Raw genomic sequence first — 26165 nt, 5'->3', positions numbered from 1 at the left:
TGATTTAACATCCACAGGCAGCAGATTTAAACTGTACTGATGATCGTAAAAGGAAGTGGAGGGCCCTGTTCACACAAGAAAGCAGACGGCATGGCAGAGATCATGGCTGTACCTCCAGTTCGTTGGGAACTGCTGGAAGGAGTAATCCAAGGTGGACCATCTAGTCACAATAAGGGCCGTCTCTGTTTTCAGCTCCAACAGCAATAGGGACTGGATGACCCAGGTTCACTTTCCTTCCCTGGACGATGAAGAATCACTAACTGTGCTACCACAAAGGCCTGCTTCTTCCAGGCTTTGACTAGAAACTCAGGAAGCTTACCCAAGAATGGCATTAAGCCTGGCAGACGTGTACCTGCCATAAACCAGAGAGGAGGTATTGCTTTTTGTCAGCTGCTGCCCAGTCACAGGGCTCTTGCATCTTCTGAGGCAACTCCAGCAGTTCTTGCACTCGTTTCAATCCCCACTACAGCAGCAACAGCAGACACAGATCACTGTTTTCACTGTACGGCACTGTATTTCCATGCCAGCTGTAGTTACACCCAGAAGCACCTTCTACATACGCTTCCTTGCAACTCAGGACAGAACAAATTCAATATGAGAAAGCATAGTAATATGTTGCGTTTAGTTTATTAAAGTGTGAGGGTAAATAAAGACAAAAAGAGAGTGGTAAGTTCGTTGGGGTTTTTTTCCTCAAAATTAAAGTTGTATCTTTAAGAAACAAAACCAAACCCCTCCACAGTCCAGTTACATCTCACAAGGTGGCACTCAGCAGCTGAAATTTACATGACTGCTGCTAAAAGTTAATTTGAAGATGTATTTTTAATTTATTCAGGGAGAGTGTTAGATACATTCAGAGCAAAATACTTTTATTATTACCATTGATCTGTGAGCAACTGCACCCTCAAGTCTATAACATGAGATTAATACCCAAGACCAGAGCAGAGGCAACGAAACTGACCTTATCTGAACACGATGCATTAGTTTCAAGGTCTTGAAGTTAATGTGATTATGTCCCCACCTATCTCACCCAGCACAAATTCCTGAAGAGTTTAGAGTACATCTAAATCTTTTCCACTGTAAAGACTTTTTCCTGTCATACATTTTATTAAATAAAAATGGATGTGTTATGACAGCTGAGAACAGAGAAAACAGTGGGAACAAGCGGTGTCCATATGGAAGGTTTAAAAAAATTAAGCTGTGATTTGAAACAAAAACACAGTATGTACAATAACAAAAACTGATAGAAAAAGTAAAGCAGTAAGAGCAAAAACCTGTTTTATCTGGGAATCCTGAAGGCTAGAACGCAGCAATCTCCACGGACGTACAAGTAAGTTTTGAGTGCAGGTATCAGAGTCTGGTAAGGCTGAAGGTCCTAACTATATTAAGCCCTGCATGGGACTTCGTAAGACAACCACAGAGCCCAAGATATAAGGAGCAATCCTCACCTAGTAGAAGGAGGTCAACATTTCAAAAAGCACCTGAGCAGGTGACTTACTCAACACAAAATATAAATTTATTGCTCGTTTGTTTTGATTAGAGAGTCAATGCTAGGAACAACAGTACCATGATCCTCAAAAAAGAAACTGAGGTAGCCATCTCCTATCAAACAAAATCATAGGCAAAAAGAAAACGACATACATATTTTTCTTCAAAATTCTTCAACAAAGTACAAGCAAAGACAGCCAGAAAGGAACAGAGAATTAATCCTGCTCATGTCAAAGACATTAAGGACACAGAATAGCTACAATGAATTTTAGCTTCCCTTTCTTTTCCTTTGCTATTTGAGGTACACAGATAACTGGTTTCTTAGTCACTTTCTCTGGAGAGATATGTTAAATGCTTTACAATGGTTAAGATTACTTTGCCAAATAGTTCATGTATAAAATGAACGGAAACCAGGAGCGTCTACAAGTTTCTTGGCTAAAAAAGTACTACTTACATTGCGGAATTTTTTTCTCTTCATTCCCCAGACCAGAAAAAGAGCGTTTTCCTTAACTCCAAAGAAATGAGGTGTGACAAGTGCACATGAATAGCACATTTACTAAAATTTCAGAATTATTCTGTATTATTGTCTATAACACGCACTGAACATTCTTTTCAAATGTAGCTAAACATTTATCAAGTAAAAATAATTTTAAATCCCTTTGTTACCTAAACTTCTGCCAACCAAAAGGCAGTACCATAGCTTGAAACCGATAATTGAGTCAATTTGTCATTCTCTTGTTTGCATTAAGCCGGATATAAGCACTGGGAAAAGAGACTTAAGATGGTCATGTAAGGAAGGACTCAACAAACCTCTCCAGCCCCTCATCTCACACCTCCCTGCACCCGCTACCATTCCTCTACAACAGGTCTTCTGGAAAAAGACAGTCTGAAGCAGCAAAGAGGTGGATGCACTATTTCCATGCAACCTGCTGAAGCCTGTACGTGAAAGAGCTCATTGCAGGAAAAAATGAAAGACAGAAGGAAGGAAAGACAGACAGAAGGAAAAAAAGGCTTGGTTGATTATTTGCTTGTCTTAAAATTAAAACCAGGAAGTGTTAAAAGATTACTTTAATGAGGTTTTTCTTCACATTCTCTCATCCTTCCAACCTCAGTTGTATCATGCATATTAGAGTTCAAATTGGCTGCGTTTTCCACTTGAAATGGCAACACAGAATGCCAACTCAGTTAAAGGTCTGTTAGGCTTTGTTAGTTGCTTAAAAAGGCAGTCATCTCTCTCTTTTTCTCTGTTTCTTTAATATGCTGAAATGCTTTGGGCTTTTAGGTTTTTTTCCCTCCTGATTTGGAAGGCAGAGGAGGGCAGAGGAGAAGAGGGTGGAGAACAGTGTACTCTTCTCTATTGGGAGAAGGCTTTAAGCAACAACTGAGATAGGAAGGACTACAAAATAGTTGTTATTAATTCCTGGATATCTTGCATCATAAGAAGAGGTAAAACATTTGTGCCACACAGACTTGACAGCATAGTTTACATTTTATGAACTCAAATTACAAAGACTGTATATATGCAGGTACACATTTAAAACTGGAATTGTTGAACAACTGAAAATGAATCAAGCATACCCATTCACAATAGTTTCTTTTTTTCCTTACCAAAAAAAAAAAAAAAAAAAAAAAAAAAATCTAGTTCTTCCCATTAGGAAGGACTGCAAAGGCAGCAGATCTATCCTATCAAGACTAAAGCCAAAAGGTGCCAAACCCTACAATTTATACCATCTCCTAGTGTTAAGAAATAATCTGAATGCTTTAATGTATTTAAAATTTGTTTAAACAAATCTCAGCATAGATATTAGATAACAGAATGATGCCAATTCTTAGATACATGCAAGATATCAGTTGAAAAATATTCTCGGGTAAACTACAGATGCTGGATTACTTTGGGGTGTTGAAGGTGAGCAATGCTGCCTGCCAACTGTTTGCTTGTGAGCAAGGCTCCATCCTAGGTGAACTGGATGAATGTTCCAGAGAACATTATACAGCATTTTCTTCCAGAAAGAAGGCCAGAAAACTCTTGGCAGCATGAGAATGAACACAAAACTGAGACAGACACTTCACGGACAAATACTTGCAAAGACCATAAAAATCATCCTAAATGGTGTAAGTTACTTTTGCACCATAAACAAATGCATGCAGTCTGGGGAAACAGCCTTCTGTGTTCCCAAGACACTGCCATTAAGAGCGATGGTAGTTCTATGTACTCAATGGCAGAAATATAAACACACTTAGCAGTGAATGATGTTTTTAAAAACAAGTCTGGTAAGATAGACAAAAATCTTCACCTGTCAAAACTGCAGTCGTATAGCTTCTGTTTATATTGTCCATGCAATAGAAAGAAGATATTTAACATTCCTCTATGAATATAAGGACCCTTAAACATGGTAGGTTTCTTGAGACAAATACTCTGCCACTGTTTTCCCCTCTACAGCACTGCTACCTACCTTCAGGTATATTTTGCTATCAGCACAATTAGGGAGTAAAAGAAAGGATCTCTCTCAAAGAACAGCCTTGCTTCATCCACAGAGCTAAAAGCAGTGTTCCTGGAACATTTCCTTCTGGCCAATCTTTATCCACACAAAGGGGTGGGGGGTGGGGGGGCAGGGGGGAAGCCACTCTTTGCCAGATTTTACAGTAAGCAAATTAATAAGCTGAGGAAAGAAAAAAAGCAGCAACTTCATAGACTACACTCACTGTATGTAGTAAATCATCATTTTCAAGGCACCAGATGCGCAATAAAGGAGACAGATTAAAGGAAACAAAAAACATTTGGTTACTTCTTGCCCAGTGAATATTACAAAAGCTGTGCAATTTGCAAGAGGTATTTGTTAAGTAGAACAGTTACTCCAAGATGTAGTATCCATCACCTACCTTGTAGAAGGGCTCCATTTCTCTTGAAAAAGGTGCTTCCTGGCCAAATGGGTGGACCTGATGTGCTAAAGGTAATAAGAAATAAGTGTAAAGAAAATCTCGTTTACATTAAACAATTATAAGTTACCATTTGCATGAGTTCCATTTTGTTTTTAAAGCTAACGTAACATCATGGCATTTTTGCCTTCAAGCAAGGGTCTAAAATTTCACATTAAAAATAGGTCAATTTGATTCAAGATTCACATTATCTTCACAAGGAAAAACCTCCTCAGCAAAGCACACGCCCACACTCTCTTAGAGGAAGAGAGAAAAAAAGCAATTTGGAATAAAAAAATAAAAAAATCAAAAACAAAAAACAAATCGATGTCAAAAATATTTACTGAATTCTCAGTACGGCAAAATATACTCCCAAAGCCATCTACTAAAAACCCAAATGCGTTATGGCTTTTACTCAGCCATAACAATGCGCTACCCAGCTAACCCATCAGCCCGGGAAAGCCTTGGCCAGACACGGGGCGGCTTCTGCGCTTCCCCCAGAGCACTTCGCCCGCCAAACCCCCTCAGGCGCGGAGGTCACCTCCCCGCACCAGAACAGGCACGGCTCACCCAGCTGTCCTGTCAGCGCCGCAATTAATGAAGCCTGGTCTTTGCCGTGCCTGCGCGCTCGGTGACCGTGGCGGCTCCCGCCAGACCCCCGGCAGGGTGGTGGCCGCGGCGGGCCCTCAGGCACCGGGCGCACGCGAGTGCCCGCCTGAACCGAAGCCCTTCCCTGACCTCAGGCCACCGCCAGCCCCTCTTCCGCTTCGCCTCCTGCTCGCACAGAGGCTGCCCGAAGGTAATGGCCTCTTGAGAGGCCTCTCCTGCGACAAGTGCGGCTGAAGGTGAAGAACGGATTCAAACATGGGAAAAGAAAGAGGAGGGAACATCAGTATGATCCTCTAAACCTTGTTTCCTTCACTGCCTCGGAGCAGCCCCACAGTGCTGCGGGCAACAGGACTGTGGAGCACCCGCTCCGGCGAGCTGGAGAAGAGGGGAGGCTGTGAGGAAGCGCCCGATGGCCGCCCGCGCCCCTCCTCTCCCGCACGGGCACCGGAGCACCACCGCACCGACACCACCACGCCAGAACGGCTCTCCTTCCTACGGCAGCTGCCCCGCAGCCGCGTCTGTCGGCAGGACCAAACTTCCCGGACATAAAAAGTAACCTTGCTCTTTTCTTAACAGTGCAGAAGACTGCTGGCCAGGCGTGCCCCTCCTTCCAGTACGGCACAGCTCGCCCTCCCCAGGGAAATCCACAGGCGGTGCTGCCCAGAGCGAGAGTGCCGCCGACGCCGCTGCTCTCGCTGTGTGGAGAGTCTGCGACGGAAAAGGCACGACCTGAAGGAGTTCACTATCGCGTCCTAGGGCTCAGATGCAGCAAGTATTTTAAAAGCACAGTACCTAGGGGAAATAACTAAAAACACGGGAAAAGATTTGTTGCAGCATCATCAAGGCAGGAGGAAGAGACAGATTGCCAGGGGGGCGTTCCTGTAGACATGAAACAGGTTTCAAAGTCCTCTAAAGCTTGAAGACAATCATAGGTATTTTAATACAGTAAGTTTTTATTGAAATTAGTATCATGAAACCATGCTATCAATATATAAATAACTGCTCTATGCCCGGATTTGAGCACAAATTAAAAGCAAGGGACTTTTTAAGACAATTCACCTTCCTCTTTGGATGCAAAATGTGAACCAAGCCCCGCACACCATTTCTGTTCAAAGTTACTTTTGTCTCCTCGAGTTGACTACCACTACACAAAATGCAATGAAATGGAAAACAGATGTTGTCTATTATATTGACAACATTAGCAAAGTTCTGATAAAATGCCATATATAAAAAACATACTGCTTTCACAATTATTCTGCAGAGACTCTTGTGCTAACGTATAAAAACTTCACTGTGTTAAAATATGGACTGTAAAAGGCTCCAAAGCAATTACATGAGTAATAAAAGCCTTCGATACTCCTGAACAAAAAGGCTAGTTGAAAGAGAGAGAGAGACCAAAATGACCAAAAAGAAGTTAAGTAGGTCTACGTTCATAAGTGCTGGAGTGCACTGGGGCATGCACTCATCTGAATACGCAGGCTCACTTCGTAGGGCTTAACGTAACCAACTGTTTGCGTTCCTTATAGTAAGCGCCAGCTCTTCAAGTGTAGCTCCTCAGCTCACATGAAGGTCAAGAGCTGTCGAGGGCATTCACACTCCTGTAGGACAGGCTCACAGTTCTATAGCGCATCAGAGTCCAGGATAATCCCTGGAACAGGACCCATGACGCTAAAAGTGGAAAGCTGTAGCATAGTCTTCATACCGTACCACAGAAATCAGAAATTACAGTATGGCAACAATATGCCCAAGAAAAAAAATGGTGACATTCTGAAATGAAGCCATAGAAAAAAATTATTCCCAGGCTGCCGTATGTCTGGACGTGGGTGGAAGAGGGTTAAAGAAAGGAGAGGGAAAAGCGTATGTATTTGAATAGACAAAATGTCTCCACTAGAGAAACAAAGCCATAGTGATTTATCTTATTTTCCAACTTGAAAAAAGGCCCAAGGCTCTCATAAAAACTCCATCTGATTCAGCACAAACCCACATGAACTGAGAAAATTAACTGTGCCTTCCCAAGGAAGGAAGCTGAAGAATTCAAGCATGTAAATAATGTACCGCAGCGACCGGTCAAGTCTTTCAAACAACAAACTTCTGTGTTTGCAGGGCTTTGCTGAAGTTTAGCTATGCCTGATCTGTGTTGGATAAATTCTCTTTCTGTTCCCAAACTTTTGCACATGAAGTCTCAGATGTCATTTACTATTAAAACGTACTTCAAGTTAAGAAATGACAGAGTTAAAATATCTCTCACTTTAAAGTGTTCAAAAGCTGATTTCTCCCTGTTCCAGATTAAGAAACCATTGGAAGAAGTTCATTCTTCTAAAGACCATCTATAACAAAAACCCTTTTGGTCCATCCCAGGCATTTTTTTAAACTAATTGTTTCTTCGGTGTAGTCGTAAGCTACTGGAGAAGAGTGGCTGCTTCCCCTTCCTCTAGAAGTAATGGCACATTCTGTATTTAGGCAAAATAAAAATGCAAAATCTGGTTTTAGAAATTTCTTTTGGAATCAATACATACTGTAAGATTAATATTTATGCAGTTAGCATTATTGATGGCAGAGTTCAACTAAACACACTGACTAAAGTAATATTTAATTTCTAAAAAATCCCCACACATCTACTAGAAGAAAAGCAGTTACTAGTCTCAACTTTTATATCAGTGCAAAGAAACTTCTGGCCTAATACATTTTTGTTATGCATAGGTTTGGACTGACTTAACTCCCAGCAGCAGATGAGCACAGGGCATTTGGGGAGGGGAGAGACGGACTTGGATCAATTGTGAAAAGCTGAGATTTCAAACTAACATCTTGAAAGAACATGAATTAGTATATTTTATGGATAAGACGACACGTGAAACACCAACAGTTACCTGTCAAGGACCATTGGTTTGATTTGCAGAAAATACTATCGCTTCAAGCATGCCCTCAGCCAAAGGGATAGCCAGGCTGCAGCAGTATTTGTAGCAGGTGCATAAAACAGGATCTGGGGGTGCAAGTTCACGTCCATCCAGTGCAGGATCCACCTCTCTCTGAAGCACAGTCATTGCCACTGCGACATCCGTGCACCGCCACAGGGAGCAAATGAAGTATTTCACATGCTTGCTGAAAACCAGCGGCTGAGAGAACTGACAACTAACAGTGTTCAACGCGTGAGCATCTGCTCGTGTGAAATGAGACACCTGGAACTAGGAGCCACCCCTGATCAAACGCAACCTTTCCTGGGGATTAGCTATCGATTTTTAACAACAAGTGGGACTCCATTTCTGCTCAAGGCAAGCAATGAACTGTTTCTCCTCTGATGACACAACCAGTAGGAAACTTTGTTGTGCCATGGGGTCCTGGGCATGGGAAGCCACCTGACCGAGGGCTAGCAGGGATTTTTCTGAGGGAAGGCTTTTTCATAGGAAAATGTTGCTTTGCTGAAATCTAAAACATTCCATGGGAACGTGTTGATTTGGACACCACTTGTGCTGGAAACCAGGCTGACGTGAAGGCTGGCTGGCCAGCCAGCGAGGGTCCGTGGCAGCCAGCCAGCCCAACCAGGAGCTCCCAGGGCATACAGAAGCAATAATGCATGTGAGCCCCCCTGATTAATTATTTCTACCAAAACGTACGCCACACATTTATAAAGATCTTTAAAAGGTGCGTAGGTTTCAAGAGACTTAAAAAAGGAAATATAAATCCTTTGTCTTCTGGAATTCACATTAGAGCAAGGAAACTGCAGTTCTTAAAGCCAAGCACTAAAAAAAAAAAAAACCCAGGGTATGAATTCTCTCTCACAGTTGCAGTATTTCACAACTATGCCAAAAACTCTCACAGGCCCCTTTGTCAGAGAGGCCTGATTAATAGATTTTAAAAACCCAAACAACTAAAAATTCAAAACAAATTCAATTGTGTGGGACTACACACCACAATTAAGGGATGATGAAAACACAGAAGAAAGGCAATAAATATAGGCCAATGACTGTGTTACCAAATATGTCCAGAGGGTGATGGTAAGCAGGAGGACACAGAAAGGATGGAAAACAAACAAACAAGCCAACACCCCCCCCGCCACCGCACACTTCAAAAGTCACTGAAGCAGGGAGCTATTAGCCCGAAGAAGGAAGGCTCAGCCAGGAGGCAGGGAAGATGCTCCACACACACCTTGGCCCACCATGGCCAAGAGGTGGTGGGCTCAGCTACTGGGGCATAGCTGGTGCCAAAGCACGCTCTGGCTCTCAGGAAAGCGTGGAGTACAGGGCAGGACAACTCGCTAAGGGGCAGAAAGATGAACAGTGTCAGCTGTAAGCTAACAAGCTGTTGCACACAATATACCCAACACAGAGCCTGCAGTAAGCAAACAGCTGCTAGACCACAAACAGGCTACAGTGACACAGAGGATCCCCTCTCCAGCCCTTACCAGTGGCAAAAATGATGGGCGCAAGCAAAAACAATTGACTGAAGTGCCTCTACATCCAGCTCAGCCCATGAATTTTGCAAAAAGGTGTGGCAGGAGGAAGTACAACTCTTCCTCTCCTGACAAGTGCAGTGAAGTTCCCAGTAATGCAGAACAAGTCGATGGGAGAGCACCCAATTCACTGTGATCACCACCCTTTTCCCCAGGGTCGACAGCAGTTATCAGGACAGCAATATAATTGAAAATTCCCAGGAGCAGAAGCTGCAGCTGCCAGATGAAGGGAATGAAGGCATCGTTGCACCCGTGCTGTAAGTACTCCATTACCAACCATCCACAGTGCAAAATACTTCACTGCAAGTCTCATCTACACCTCCAACAAATAGTGAAGGGAAGGAAATGTCAAGGACACCAAACCTAGAAACAACAAACCATTTTGTGAAAGATGCATAGACCAATAGAGCATCTTGCAGGTATAGAAACCCACCTCTAAAAGTTTCTGAAAAGCAACTAAACCACAATTATTCTTATGTTCAAGTTGCTAACAATAGCTCTAGGTGCCTTCATCTGGCTGGAGCCCATGAAACCCTGTATCTAGTGGCAGTTGCTCTTGACAAGTACATTCAGCTCTTGATGCAAGCTGGACTCAGACTACTACCATAAGGTATATAAATGGATGTCCAACTAAGCTAGAAGATTGTAATTTTTACCATTCCTTAAGTAAATTTAGGATGGGGTGGTAACCGAGAAAAAAGCTTAAGTAGTATGCTTTTGTGGGAATACAGCATCCCTTGCTGCTGGAAGATGAATAGTACTTCCTTACGGCATTCACCCTGTGTAAGGCATGAGAAATATTCATGACTACGGCAACGAGCAGCCCTCCTGGCTCCCAGGCTGCACAAACGCGGTCTGCAGAGCGGCTCTCGGACAGCGCGGGAGGAGGTCACTCGGTCCAAACCACACTGCCACAAGCTTGCAGAGTGAACACAGGACAGATGGCATCTCATTCTTGTTGAGGACTCCTCTAACACTTGTCAGCTCTTCACTGCTTGCACTGGAGAACTCAGATCCTTCTAATGCCCTGCCAGCTCGGGATTCTACACTCAACTTTAATACCATTACTGGATAGGGGCTAACAAGACTGCTGTACTGCAAAGAGGGATTAATGTTCTACACGTGGGTACATAACCATAGTTGTATTAAAGAACTTATCACTCCCATTATAAATTTTGAGCAATACAGAAGTATTTAGATACCACCGCACCTCTAACACATGCGTTTTGTTAACAAGGAAAAAAACATTTATAATCCCTGCCAGCAGCGTGCTGGCAGTTAATATCACAATTAGCGATCACCTAGCAACAGGCAAGCAAGCTTCCTCTCCAATCAAAGGGAAAAAACCGCTACTAACCTGGGCTAATGACAATACATAAAAAAATATCTGGAAGGTACGTGTTAAGGTATTTCCTGATTTTAATGAAAACTGATTACTTTAGAGATTTTAAATATATAAATCCATTACTCCATCTTCTCGAATTTTCCATAACTGACAAAACATTATTCTTAAAGAGATTTATGAATTCACAATACTAATTTTTAATTTATGAAGGCTGATCTAGTATTCTGGTAATGCTTCTCTTTCCTCTGCAATTCCCTCTTTTATTGTCTCTTGGTATCTCTCACTTACTGCGACGTGTGGGATCGAGACTTTAAGCTCCTAGATGGAGTCTTTCCTGGTTTCTCTAGGGTGTCTAATACATTTTCAAGCGAATAATAAAATTTTGATCTCTTGCACACTCTAAATGAGTTTTCTATACGACACGACTGCCAGAGGGATTACATCTAAATTTTTATTAAAGACAAAAGAAAAGTTGCTCAGGAAAGCTATTCATGAACAGAACACCTGAAAATAAAATTTAATGTTACTTTCTGAAGAATGAAGTGGAAAGTTGGCCAAATCTTTACGTTCTCCAAATAGGCAAAGCCATTCTCCTGCCACTGTCTCCACTTAAAATAAGCAATTAAGCAAGAAAATACAGAGAGAGGGAGAGAAAGAAAAAAGAATTAGGATAAAAAAAGCTTCTCAAACTTCCAGAATTAGGGATAAAAAGGGTAATTCCTAATTTCAAGAAAAACGTGGTCATGTGTCTTTCGGAGCCCCTCCATGACTCTGCTGTGGTGCTCAAAAGACCCCCTTTCACTGCTGACATGATATATGAAGCCTTCTTGTCCCCTTGGTGAGACTCTGTAGCCTTCAGCCAGAATCCTGGTCTTTGCCGAGAGCTGAATACATATTTATGGACAAGAATGAAGGATTTGTTCTTTAAATAAATTAAGAAATCATAATTTCTAGAAAGTTGTTGTTTTAAGAGAGATGGCTATTTGAGGTATGCCAGCCATAGTGGAAAATGCAAATTTCTCACTAATCTATGTTTAAATATTTTAACACATTTATTGTGAACACATTATAATTCTAGGCTGAATACTGAAATAGGAAAAAGTCCACATGTATTTGAAAATTTATGGTAAGACAACTGTCCCACGTTACTTTTAATTAAAAAAGATTTGTCTCCATCGGGAATTGGGAGATGCGGGTTATCAGCCTCCAATTCTAATTCTGCCTCTACCACTGAATCACACAGTGACTTCAGGCAAGTCATTTCATCCTTTCTGTCTCAGTTTTATTTTTCTTCTTTTGTGTTAAAAACAGGAATAAGTTCTTACCGACATAGTCTACATATCTCTGGGAGGAATAAAGAATTGTTAAGTAACAACACAATAGGTGAGGGAATAGTCTTTTGAAGTGCATGTAGTTAAAGAAGGAACAACACAGCTCACTTCTAGAGCACAGGTTGTTATTTGTTCCTGCTTTCCTGATTTTGAAGTAAGGAAAAACACTGCAGGTTACTTCACATGCTGCAGCGCTGTGTTTCTCCTTATTTCACAACTGCTATTAAACGGTTCCTAGACTATCTATCACTGGATGAAAAACTGGTGGTTGTCAGTCTGGGGAAACTTTGGAATTATCTAAACTTGCTCCTGTGCTACGGAGCGTGCCTGTGCCAGCTCATGCAGGCACCGCGGGTCAGTCCCCTGAAGCCCAGAGGAACAGAAGATCCTGTTTACGGACAGCCATTGGCCTCTGAGACCAGAGAAGGCCGCGGCCTCTTTTGGGCCGCAGCAGCATCAAACGCTGACCTGGTCAGTGGGGGGAAGTTTGATTCTCTTCTATTCTACAGAATCAGAAAGGAAGCACTCCAGTTTTCTGACGATAGCCTTCATTTGCTGCAGAACAAGCGAGGGGGAAGAAGAGGTTCGTTTCTGTTGTCGTTTTACTTGATTAGAATTGCACTGGAAGAAAAAAGGCCTTTAATCTCAGATTCCAGAAAATAAATGAGTCCTAGCAATTGCCTGTATCTAGGCTCATCTTCATTTTCAACTTGATGTAAAGAGCCTGCTTTGATAGTTAATGCTGCAACACAGACAAGACTCCAGAGAACTTCCAAGCCGACCACCTGAGCAACTGAACCCCAGTGAAACTGCAGAGCTGCCACCGAGGCACAACACTGCGAAGCTCTATTAAAAGAAGCATTTCTCCCAAATTGAAACTGATTAAATTTTTAAAAAGCCCAAGGTCACCCAATTGACTTCTGCTATTCTAGTCCTGAATTCTCCGTTTATTATTTTTGCAGAACTTCAAACAGCTTTGCTGGTAGACCTGCCTGGATTTCATAAATACTTTCTACTTGAGGCTCCCACACACATATCTTAACCATGGCTTAACCACAGCCTGTCAGTCAATCGGACTTGAGATTAACAACATGCATATCTCTGCTAGAACAGCTTGTCACCCATTAGGGAGAATACGCCACTTGTTAATTTTAAAGACACCGATGTACCTTGAACATGCACAAAGTTACAAACATGTGCGTATGCAAAAGGGCAAATCCGATCTCCAACGAAACAGAAATAGGTGCGAAAAAGGAAGGGGAGGCCTTTAAGTTCCCCCCAATGCTTCATGTCGCTTGCTGAAATTCTTGTTTATCCGGTATGGTGTGATTCCCCATTTCACCAATTTAAGTACTAAGGAAACTCAAAACTAAGCATGACCTCAGGCTGCTGCCAGTATGAACTCCCCCTCCACCACTTGCTCAAAGCCAAGGCGCTTACCAGCTGAAATTTTCCATACTTGGTCTTTCTCATTAATCTTGAATGAATGTGGTTCAGATGATTCAGAACTAATCTGGCTTCTGGAATTACAGAAGCAGAGGACAAAACAAATGTTTAACCTCTCCCCTGGAACATTTAACCTCTCCCAGATTGTGAGGGTATTTTTCCCTGGGAAGCTTAATGTGCTTATAGGCTCCGCAGCACTGCTGCAGAGGAGCGTGCAGAGATTTGCAGTCACTGGGCCATATACCGAAGTGTTTGATGCACATGTCATAAAGTTACGTAAAAGCAGAAAACATGACGATAATAGTATTAGTAACAAAACAGAAGTCAAGTACTCGCATATTTGGAAAGCCCCGATTACATTTTTTGATTCATCTCAATTCTACCTCTTCATGTGTATCTACTACACGAGTCCTGCATTCAGTGGTCACACTCTTATCCCCCAGAAGATCAGTGCCTGAGGATCATATTGCACAGCGTGCGAGGTGCTCCAAAGATGAATGATAGACAGTTTGTGGGTGCTTCTATCACCAACACAAAAGTTTAATGCCTAAATATGAAGTTATCCTTAGAGATACATTTTTAGAAATAAACTGCTAAGGCATAAAAAATTTAGTATCAAAATTTGTCAGTCTTCACTCACTGACATTCCTGTGGTTACTCAGTTTGAAGCACTCAGAACTGTATTTCAGGGATGGGGGAGGGACAGACCAACACACACATGCGGCTACAGCACCTAACACTGGGCTATTTCACCTCACAGTCTGGGTCTACAGATGTAACAAAAGAGAATATAGTATTTTCTGCATTCAGAAGCACTGCAGAGACATCACCTAGATCAATCCTCCCACCCACAGAGCTACAGAGATACTATTTCCATTCACAGAAAGGAAGACGTACACACAGAGATAATAACGTACCTCCAAAAGACCCAATAAACAGCGGTAGACCAGGACCAGCCCCCAGACTCCCCAGCACCAGGCCCCTGCTGACAACCCACACTGCTATCGTATTAGGGCTCCTCATCACTGACTGGCAGTAGTTGCACCTACAAGAGTTCAGCATTTCTCCTAAACAGATCCCAAATGCCTCAGGTTGGATGCAGAGGAAATTAAAAGCAGAACTACAATATGCCCTCCACTGTACAGTAAATTTAAAGCAAACGGCACAAGTTTGACTAAATTCTATCCTAACAGCCCAATCCAGTCAGGTGAAGACAGGAATTTTCCATTTATACCAGAAAAGCCTTCAACTCAACAAAGCCTCAAATTCAAGGGGCAGAGCACAAGCGAGCACACTGCATCAGTCTCTTCCCTCTTTACAGCCTCTGCTAAAACAAAGAAGCCCCACTGAAGTGTGGTTGGGCACTGTACATGAGCTGTACTTCTCTGGTCTCCAAAGCAAGAGCACTCCTAGCTATTTTTACAGTAGCAATAGCCACAGCACCCAACTCCCAGTATCTTCCACTTAACATTTTCAAAGCAGAGCTATGAAATAATGAATTTCACACGTTCTGCAAATCTAACTGTAAACAAATACTCAGAGGATTTAATTTTGACTCGTTTTTAAATTATCTGTAGCCACTTTCATCTTAGCAGAAAAATAAACATCCCACCTGTAATGGGAAATAAAATTCAGTGTGCATCTTTATCCCTAATCCTTTACCTCTCCAAACAGCTGTTCAGTCTGTTGAGAATACCAACATAATACTTAATAATATTCTAATAATTTTCTCAAGTTACAATATTATATGCATGAATGAAGGAACTCACTAAGGAAAAGAAAAGCTGACCTTCACATAATTTATAGCAAGAAGTCACCCCTCTACCTTTAAGCCAGCAATTCTTCATATGACTGATGAAACTGCATCTCTACCAAGGAGACTACTTTTCCAGAAACTGTCTTACAACATTGTTATTTCAACAAATCTTTGCTTCCTCGGTGGAATCCGCGATCTGCTCTGTGTTTCCCTCCATTTGCTGCTTCTCCTCAGCTGTTTGTGCAGAAATTGAACGCAACTCAGTAAGACAGGGCTTAAACACTGTTCTTCACTCTGGGATTCTCAGTAGAAAGCAGAGGTGTAGAAATAAAGGCTGTATCAGGAAAGGTGAAGGCGGGCAGGCAATTGCTTTTGCGATGAGATACTGGTTTCTACATCTCTGCTTTATCCGCTGTGGCTTCATGTGGGAAAGGTTGAAAAAAAATCATTACGAACATGAAAAAGTCACAAAAAGTTGCAAATATCTAAGTTTATTGTTTCTGCGTGGTATATCTAAGCAGCAGTTTGGTAACAACCTTGTGACAAAACACAAAGCCTAGAAAGAGAGTCTAGGCCATTCACTCTCTCTTGATAAAGCTCAAGAAAGTTGAAGAATAAAACCAAATATGACAACCCAGCAATCCTCCTCACTGAACAGCTTTGGTTTAACAGCCAGTGGAGGAGACCGCAAGCTCTCTCCTCAATGAACCAAGAGGTTCTGGGAGGTCCACGTGCTGGTGGGCAACCCTAGAAACAGAGATATTTCACTAATGAAGAGCACAATCTTCGCGGGCACCAAAAGGAGCTGCTAAAGATGGGCATGGTTACCTGTCAGATACTGTGTAATTCTCCTTCCAGTTGAATCAGCATCTGCCACGTGGTTGCAAAAAATCCTCATTAGTATTAACTAGCAAAAATATGTTCGTGAGTGTATGTGCACTCTCACTCTCTCTCTGTAATTAATCCCTGGAGTAAAGCTGTTCCTTGGATCACCTCAAATATAGAAAATCAATGAGTTAGATTACAGGAAACAATTAATTATGGTTCACTGGTGTTTAGAAAGAGACACTGACACCCTGACATCCCCAGATAGCATTTGTGCCCTCTAAAGTAGCAAATCACAGAAAGTAACAAACTACACTTTTCAAACATCAGATGACCTCAAGCTTGCTCATTCTAGTGAAATGATACTAATCAGTCAAAAAATGAACGGGACATAACCTTTTAAACATTAAAGAGGCAATTAATTTATAGCGCATCCGTTTACTACAACCAATTAAGCAGAAATATATTCTTCACGTGTTAATGTAATTTCTGACAAATCCCGGGGAGAGGGCGGGGAATGGAACAAACGACTTTGCCAAACCATTCCAGTTAATTCTCATGTTAGTGGTTTCAACTGATAGTCAAGTCTCTTTTTCTCAGTGTCATACACAGTGCATCACTGAATTTTCCCACTAGCACACAAAGGACTGAAAGTAAATAGGCATAAATCGGAAAGCAGCAAGCCCAGCCATTTGCAGCACTGAACCATCCAGATAGCTGACTCTGCTGGGTGCAGCAAATACCACCTGCGGCTCTCAGTTCAACTGGAACATGCTCAACCACCTTTTCAGAAATCCTTGGACCTAAATTTTACATTGCAGAGAAACATGACTTGAAGTGAAGCAGGACTTGGATGGTATCAGCGGACATTGTTGTCATCTCAGTGCACTCTTCACCCTTTTCAAATCATTTTTGCTGACCTACAAAGAGGACTTGCCAGTCTGTTTTCATTGCCAACCCCTGCCTGAACTGTCTCCTCCTCCACATTATCCCCTTTGCTGAATCCCTTTTGGGTTTCATTATTGTCTTTATTGTACTTCAGAAAGTTTATGGCTATTTGGTAGAGCCTTTAGCATCTCAGCATGGGACAACTTCACAACTAAAGCTTTATTAAGCCACTTAGACAAGTCCCACGGACAGGACAGGAGCTTGCATTTCTTCACCAACCCCCCTTCTCCCTGTTTGTGTGGAAACTCTACTGGTGGGTTTGTCTCTTGGTCTCTCATTCCCTCTTTTCTTGGAGGGACTCTAGAATAGGTTGTGAAGGCTAGAAAGCAGCAGGTCAGATTCACTAGATTATACGAGAGCAGCGTAATGGAATAAAAAGCAAAACAGACAAAAATTTAGCATTTCACTAGTGCTTTGGATGGGAATTAAAATGTGTTTGTAAACAAGTCCAAAAAGAACAGCTCAGGTCCAAGAACAGAGCACAGAATGTCCTATTTTGATGTTTTTGTCTAGAGAAAAAAGGCCCCCTCTATTAAAGGAGATGCTTTCTCAAACAGTATATTCCCCACACAGCCCGATCGTGCCCATCATTCATGCTACGCTAGCCTGAATGGCAAGATGATCCCCTTTACCTCTCAGTGCCACACTGGAAGACAGCTATAAGCATTTGCCTATGAAAGCAGGTTTGACAAGGGCTCGTGCGGAACGCGGCAGTAAGGGAAATCAAGAGCATGGCAGAACTCACTACTCCTCCACATCAAGAAACTCCCCTAAACTTGTGGGCATAGCGAACTGAAAGCAGGGCTTTTGAGCCTGACTACATAAGTGTGTCACACTGAGAAGTTCCCCTGAAAAAGAAAACAAAGAAAAAAAAGGTGGTAACAGTTACATTCATGATCCCTCCACACCTTTGGAGTCTATGCCACTCCAAGAGAAACAGCTTCTCTCTTGGGAAGGGCAGAAAGAGAGTCAGCATTTCATGCAGTCTTCCAGTCGTGAATGTACTGAACCAAAATATTTCCTACTAAATCCACAATGTCTGTAATTCTCTTCTCTAACTCTCCCTTTTGAAATTCTCTTTCTGGAGGGAGAGGGAGGGGGGAAAAGCCCTCTTTTCCTGCTGCCTCCAAGCAAGCTCCAGTCTTCAGCCCCAGACACTTAGGCTTACCATTACATGAGTGGGTATCATGGTCTCTTCATCCGCGCAGCAAGGCTCAGTGCCCACTTCCCTCCCGGAGGAAGGGAATGATGTACACCACTATGGCAATGACAGGAGATGGTGCTTTTCACTGAAGTAGGAACCGCCTGATTTGCATCTCTGAGCAGGCCAACAACAAAAACCGGTGCTGAAACTCATCTGTAGGATGGGTGGTGAAAGGGTGACTCTGGTGCCGGTCTCATAGTAATCACCAGGAAAAAAGTTTCCCCAAAGAAAAAAAAAAAGGGGGGGGGGGGGGGCGGGGAGTTCAATCTGCCTCCCTTCCTTGGCTTCCCTTTTAAAGAATACAAATAAGCTTCCTGAAAAACAACGGGCCTTTTGATGAGGCAATAGCTTTCCTCCCTGTTTTTGTTTGTTTGTTGAAAACACTTTGATTTCGCAGGAAGCACTAACAAATGCAACCGGGGATCAACTTAGTTAAAGAACCTTAAAAAGCAACAGGACACACATCTCCTACTTCAGCCACTAAACTGGATTGTCTCACTGGCTCGAGCAAAACTGCTGAATTATTTCCCTAACAAAAGAAAGGCGCTTTTAGGTCCTATAATCTCATTTCAAATCCTTTTTACCCACTCCCTACTCTTTTTGGCCTTGAAATTGCAATCCTCTTTCAGGACTAATCTCGGGACTAATTGGTGCCAGCACTCCAGTTTCTCTCGCCGTTTCTTCTCCCTCCCTCTCGCTTTGTTCAGGTGCTGAAAAGGACGGCGGGCCAGGGTTCGGCACCCATATAATGAGTCTGTTCCTACAGAGTAACTGTTAATAATTAGCAGGAAGCATTTTGTCTTTAAATTGCACAGCGTGAGCAGCAAGATTTCGCGGAGCCAAAGAATCGCTTCACTGTTGCTCAAGGAGCTCCACAAGTTTGCGGGCGATCTGCAGGCCGGGCACGCGGAGGGCCGGGCGGCGTGCAGGGCACCGTGCCCGGGCCAAGCCCCGCCGGCCGGGCGGGCAGGGCGGCACGGGCAGCGCTGGTGCTACCGGAGCTCCGCCGGCAGCGGGAAGGAAGAGGGAAGCGAGGGAGCGCCCTGCGCACCTCACCTTCGGCACCACGGCAACGCCGCCGCCAAGGAATGCGCCGACGTGATGGGACCCAGTCGGCATGGTGAAAGGGCAGCCTTTGTTTAAGAAATATTCCAGAATATAATTCCCTGAAGAATAACAAGCAAAGAGGAGATTTAAGAAAGCCTGCTACTTTTCAGCTAATGATAGTATTTGCGGGTAGTGCCAAAAAGGAACAATGACTTCTCTTACCGAGGGACTATTGGTGTTGACCATTTCCCAGCCAGACTTGGAAGAAAAATTAGTTTTTCTGTAATTGGAAACTTCAATCTAGTGAGTGCATAAAAACAAAACCACAAAAAAAAGCTGTTTCCAATGGACGTTCGTTTCCAGCAAACCTTGAGCTTTGATTCAGGCAAAATAAGCCAAAAGCTTCAAAAGTTTTTCAAGCTGGTAAGACTGCATCACCAAGAATCCACGTAAAATTTTGACACTTTGATATTGTAGCGTCTTCTACTGTCTTGAAGCTGAAGGACAACAAAAGAAACTCCATCTGCTGAGATATACATTGCTTCCATCGTACCCCCAAGGAGTGCTCTGGATTTTAAACGCAATTGAGACTACATCCACAACCTCATTCACTGCTGCATGCCTTTAGGCACCTGCAGGCAGGTACGCTATGAAGAATACGTTAGCATTAAAAAAGGAAAAAGATAAAACTCATCTCACTCTCCCGGAAGATCAACTCTTCTTCTGGAGCGCCAGTAAGAGAGGGGCTGTCAGGTGCCGAGACTCCTGCAGAGGCCAGCACACAAGACACAAGGTGTTGCTAGATTTAGGGAATCTACTGCTAGTGCAAAGAGGCAACACCAAAGGTTTCTGTGTAAAAAGGCATACTCTCTGGCACGCTCAGCCAGCATCTGACTACCACTGGAGAAAAAAGCACAGTCTGTTACTGCAAGTACCCTCTAGAAACGGTGTGGGTACACAATAGCCACACAGCAAGAATTTGTCGTTTATCTCCGGTCACAGAAATCGATAGCAGGTTTGAACACAGAGCTGAAATTGCTGATGATTTTTCTTCGTTTGCACCATAGCTTGAGATCAGGCAGTATCTCAGTGGCTTTTGAATTAAGATGGGTAGTAAGTATGCTTAGCTCTGTGCATATTACCGGCCTCCGAATGTTAGGTTCCCCCACCACCCTAAAGCCACCCATGGCACGACACCTCACTGAGGGAATCGTGTTACAGAACACCAGCTGGAACAAGTGCATTTAAATTCTCCATCTCTTGAAAATGCAGTTTGCAAACCCTGTGCTCAGGATCCATCGCTTATTTCTGTTTGCCTTTGCGTCAGAAATTTCAGACAGAGGACTCTCCTCAGGTCATCCAATTCAGCTTTCTGCCAACAGAAAACTCCTTCCTACAGTCAATTTTCTGGGATTTTATTGAGTCTGCTTTTCAGCACTCTACCAGATGGATTTCAAACCATTTCCTTTAAGAGATTAATTCAGTCTAATAAGTTCATTATTTGCGCCTGGTCAGCGAGCAAGGAAAGGTAAGCCAGAGTCTGTGTACTTGTTTCCTCCTCACATGCTATTAAAATGGCAAGTTTTCCATCCGAGTGTCAAAGTCTGTTCACAACAGCAATACAACAGAGCCAGAGAGACATCCCCGTGAAAATCGAGCACCTGCGTTCACAGAGGGATACTGTTAACTGGTTTACAGCATCAAAGCAACCTCCCTTTTCTACCTTGCAGCTTAAAAACTGGAAATCAGAAGACAGCAAGTGAAGATCAGTTCCTGTCATCGGTCCCCTCTCCACAGGCTGGAGTCCCCAGTTAGCATTTGCCTGCTTCAGCGCGGTCCAAACTCCTGTGCCAGCCCCGGCTGCTCTGCTGCTGTTGCATTAGAGCACAGGCTGAGAGACGCAGCAGATTGCCAAACTGTGCCATGCGAATCATCCTCTCTCACCGAGCTCATGAAGACTGAGGAATCCTGAAGTTGAGGTGCAGCACCTCTTTCCCCAACTGTTGCTTTAGCCAGCACTGGAAAACTTTTCTATAGCATGTAAGTGACTTGAGAACACAGGTTTGCAAGTCAGGAAACCTTTAAAGCAGGCTTGTAGCATTCACCTGCCAGAATACACCTGTGTCAACACTAAGCACAATGATGCCTCCATGCTCTTCTGTGCAGAAACTCTGCTTTGAGAGCCAGACGCAGGATAATTTTACTAGCATAGCACTGTGCCATCCAATTAGCCTCCGTGAGATTATGGTTCAATGACATTTTCTGTGGTAAGAATGCTTTAAAAGAAAGCCCTCATCCCTGCTTGACAAGTCCCAATCCCTTAAAAAAAACCCAAAAAACGAAAAAACCAAAAAACAAATCACCAGGATCCCATTTACAGTGCAGCTACACAAATGTCTTCACTACCACAACTGAGTGGACAGTTTGCTATTGTACTAGAGCAGCATCTTAAAATGACTTTGCAAAGGAAAAACAAAGAAAACACAGAAAGAAGGAAAAACACACAAAACCAAACCAAACCCCAAAACCAACCCTCTGCTGAGCAATCAGAAGATACTGCTCCCAGAGTCCTCAAGCAGCTGGGTGAGAAGTAGTCTGCAGACTGCTGCAGGCCACGGTCTGGTGCGGGAGGGTTACAGCCCACGTATGCTTCTGTTGTCTTAGACTAGCCAAAGGGCAAACTCCCTAGCAAATCCGAACAGCGTGTGAAAAGTTTCCTCTGTTAGTTTAGGGGGTTTTAACTGATCAGACGGCAACTGCTAGTGGGGTTTTTAACTGTAGTGCCTGCAAGTACCACCTATGGAGTGGTGGCCACGCTTCTCAGGGCATCTCATATCCACCGTAGCAAACCAAGGATGGCAAATGGGCACAGAAGGAGACAAAAATGAACTTTTTTTGTTTTGGCAGTGCCACTCAACACAACCTGAACTCCTAAAGCTCTTGCTCCATATCATTACAAAATACAGAGCTCATCAGTACAACTTTCCCCCTGTTCTAAAAGCAGGGTTTTGATAGTAATATCCCCAGGGAGACAAAAAAAGACCAGTTCTAGCACTTCCAGCACAAATTTCCATTCTCTTTTTCCCCCAAATCTGAGCAAGTCTATTTCTACATCTGAAGGTAAAAACAGCAAAATACACTTAATAACCAAAAGACCTACATCACTTTAGCAATATAGCTGACTATGGCTCTTAAAATATCACGGAATAAATGTATTTGTAGAAAGTCTTCATTTTACATTATGTTATACTTGCATGTAGCAAAATAAAAGCTGGCTACTCCAGAAGCTTTGTTTGTTATTAATTCCCTTAGGTTTAGAAAATTATTTCATTCTAATTTATTGTTTTATTTTTTTAATCTCATGAGAAAAATGGTCGTCTTCATCTTTCATATGCAAAACAGCTAAAAAGAGAGCGATTTTTCATATAGAGAAGGAACTCCAATTAATAGAGATCTTAAATACCTGGGGAACTGTTATGAGTTTTGCCATTGATCAGACAGCTGCCTGGAAAAAAAAGTCTTTTCAGGGAAGTTACATAATTGAAAGTGACCCAGTTCCTTTTTGTTTACATTTTTTTCTATTTCTGCTAATCCAGATTAAACATAAAAATTAATGACACCCAAATAACCCTGAATTTGCTACATTTACATCTCTTTTTCATATACTTTTACTGGAACCTACATCCTGCACTGCCATCAGTTATGAACTCCCAATACTGCGTGGACATTTTACAGCATCATTTTAAACTTTTAAAACATATACTTTTAATAACGCAGTCTTCAGTATCTGCATTACTATGCAATTAATTTTTCCAAATTTCACATATTCTGTCTTAAAAAACACCACCACCACACTCACTTAAGACTAAAACCCAGAATTATATATACTTCTAAACACTGAAGTTAAAGTGTCAGAAAAAGAGTCTGTTTCAAGCATCTTAGTTCTTCAAACTAACCTTAGGAAGTTTTCCATCAAGCCTGTAACCACTGTTTGAACAGAATTTCTTTTGGAAGAATATATAATGGAATCCTGATAAAAATAGTTACAGAAAAAAGCAGTGAGAGGCCCAAAGCTCTGCAATATTTATATTATCCAGGCAGACAACACAGAGAACCCATCAGTGAGGTCAAAAACTGCAGGACAGAGAACAGCTGGCAACAGCAGTCAGGTACATGAGGCCATAAGCAACAAATGCAAAAAACCACCAGCTGTATAAAGTTGGACTACTACCTTGGAAAAGGGCAGAATAGTAAGCTACAGTTATTCCACTTTCACAAATAAAGTCCATGTAGTACTGATTCTAATACCAAAATATGTCATACAAGCTAATGAAAAGGAAATTTAACAAGTGCACACATGCTGCAGCAAGCCAAGAAAGAAATAAATTTACATTTGTATTAGCAAGACCCATTGGCTGTGCAATCTTGGACGCTTTAAAAGCAGAGCAATGAAAAATTACCATACATAACCGAAGCATACGCATGAGCCCACAGAGCGAGTTCTGGCAATTAACAGGAGGAGATTGCCAACAAAGCAGAAATGAATCAGGATGAAAAGAAAGGAAAGATCTTTTATAAAACTCTGATCCACACTCGTTCTCCGAGATGGCCAATCTCTTCAGCCATTCCCCTTTCACAAAGGAAAAAAGGATCTTAAAACCGGGAGGTGGAAACCATGCTCCTTTCTAAACAGATACCGGGTGCACACGACAATCCAACCAACTTCACCCCGAGCAGCAGAGCCAGGCTGCACCCTGCCAGCGCTCCTCTTCTGGTATCCGCAAGTTATTCATCAACGAAATGAACTTCTCTAATGTGTTTGCTAGTCAAGCGGCTTACACAAACCCACTTCAGACTAGTTGTCTCAAGCAATTCTCCTATCACTGTTGCTGTATTTACTCTTTTGTAATGGAAATAGGTCACCTGCACTAGAACAGTACATTTTGTTTCTGAGCACAAGAGAGAGCAGCTTCCCTGGCAGCCAGGCTGCCTTTTGACAGAAAAAGTACACTGTATATACATATACCTGTGCACTGAAACCCCCAGAGGTTTGCACACTTATCACTAGAACAACATACAGTCACAGGGGAAAAAAGCCTCAGACTCAAAACGGGGAACGTTATCAGAAGTATAACAACATCAAAACCACCAAACTGGATGAAACCAACAGCCTGTTTGGTCCAGGGTTTCCATGACCCAGTGCCAGAGCTGGAAGTTTCACAGAAAGTGGAAGAGCGACGTAGCACAGTAAATCTGTGCTTGTCACTACAGCCCACGTGGACTCGAAATATCGGAGAGACTGATTTAAAACTAAAAATCCCACGAGGTCTAATATCCTCTTGCAGATGCATTTGCACTAGCTCTGGAGATGGTAATCAAACAAAACACCTTTTGGGGGACTATTGCGTAATCCTCAGCCTCAGCATTTTCTTGTGGTAGCAAGTTCCACTAACTAATTTACACACTGCCTAAACCTCCCTCTCCCTTTTTTTAACCAGTAGCAAAAAAAAAAAAAAAAAAAAAAAGGCAAATGCTGCATTTTACAAACAGTTTTATAATTTACAAACAGAACAAATGCCACTGACAAGCACCCCACACATACACACTGCCTTCAGGGCCACCTGGCACAGAAAGCAAGCCAACAAGAGAGTTTCTTGAAATCTATCCAAAACACAGCCTCTTAATTCTCATTTATGTTTAGATGTACCAAAATTGCTTGACAGATTTTCTTTAAACAACTGTGGGGTTCCCAAAATTAAGTCAAAACATCTGTGAAAAGATACAGTACAAATAATCAAATATAGCCTTCAGTTTCATTGTGGCTTTACTGAAAAAAACCAAGTGCAAGTCCTGAGCGCTTCTGCTCCGCAAGGGGAAAGAGGAAGGAACGTTTTATCAGGCCACTGTAGCATAAAACACATCGGACAAGCCAAGATCCGTAGCTCTCACCTCCGGCCTTTTTACTTTGGGACAAACAGGTGAATGTTTGGGAAGACGCTCTCTTCCAAGCTCTACAGGGCTTTGCTGAGGATGGAAATTTCTCTACTAAAGACCCCTCACCTCCTCCAAAACCCAGTTTTTTAGGTAAGTACTTCATTCTGATGAAACAAGCAGCTTGATTTTTCCAAGTCAAAATTCCAAGTCAAAAAAGCGTAAAAAAGTTTCAGTATGAAAAAAAACTCTATGCTTTTTGTTCTAAAACTTCAAAATGAGACATTTCAACACTGTTTAAGCCCTTTCAGTTTTTATTTCTCTGAGCCATGGAAGTTACTGTGAAAGGAAACAACTCTAGCAAAATAGTTTTATTTGTACAAAACCCAGTTCCATCCAAGTGGGAGGAGTATCACTTTTACATGGTAGGATCATACAATAAGAGGACAGATTCACACCCATGAAAAACTGGATAAAACAGAAATCCAGGTATCATGGTGATGAAGAGAGTTATAAGAGCCACAAAAAGCCATAGTCACTAATCACAACCTGCATGTGGCAACTCCAGCCCTGAGCTGAGGTTTTATGACATCAGAAGTGAAGTCACAACTGGCAGTGGTGATGAAAATAACACGATTCAAGCATTCAAATATTAAGAAACACAATTATCCCAAAACGTACTTTCTTCAAACAAATATGATAGTGGAAAAGCTCTACAGGTTTAGAACACCTGTGCTTTCTAAAAAAATCATTTGCAGAAAGACTGATTGATACTTTGAGAAATACCGGGTCAGATACACAGGCAGGGATTACACCGACACCTAGCACAGGTATGAAATGCAACTGCACTTTTTTTTTTTAACTCTATGCATAAA

The 26165-nt window shown here is 42.4% G+C and overlaps 1 protein-coding gene across 11 annotated transcripts in view; it reads right to left on the bottom strand.

Annotated features, from left to right (window-relative positions):
- The window catches only part of FOXN3 (forkhead box N3), a 213744-nt gene that overhangs the window by 75064 nt on the left and 112515 nt on the right, over positions 1–26165 (bottom strand). For all 11 annotated transcript variants that reach the window (XM_082317905.1, XM_082317909.1, XM_082317911.1 and 8 more), the window contains one exon: positions 4366–4430. In XM_082317905.1, the coding sequence (XP_082174031.1) occupies positions 4366–4430 (65 nt within the window). The remainder of the gene's footprint in view (positions 1–4365; positions 4431–26165) is intronic.

Source organism: Platalea leucorodia (genome assembly GCF_965183815.1).
Source record: "Platalea leucorodia genome assembly, chromosome: 7".
Taxonomy (NCBI): Eukaryota; Metazoa; Chordata; class Aves; order Pelecaniformes; family Threskiornithidae; genus Platalea; species Platalea leucorodia.
Note: the sequence above shows the minus strand (reverse complement) of the source record. Positions and strands in the feature narration are given on the sequence as shown.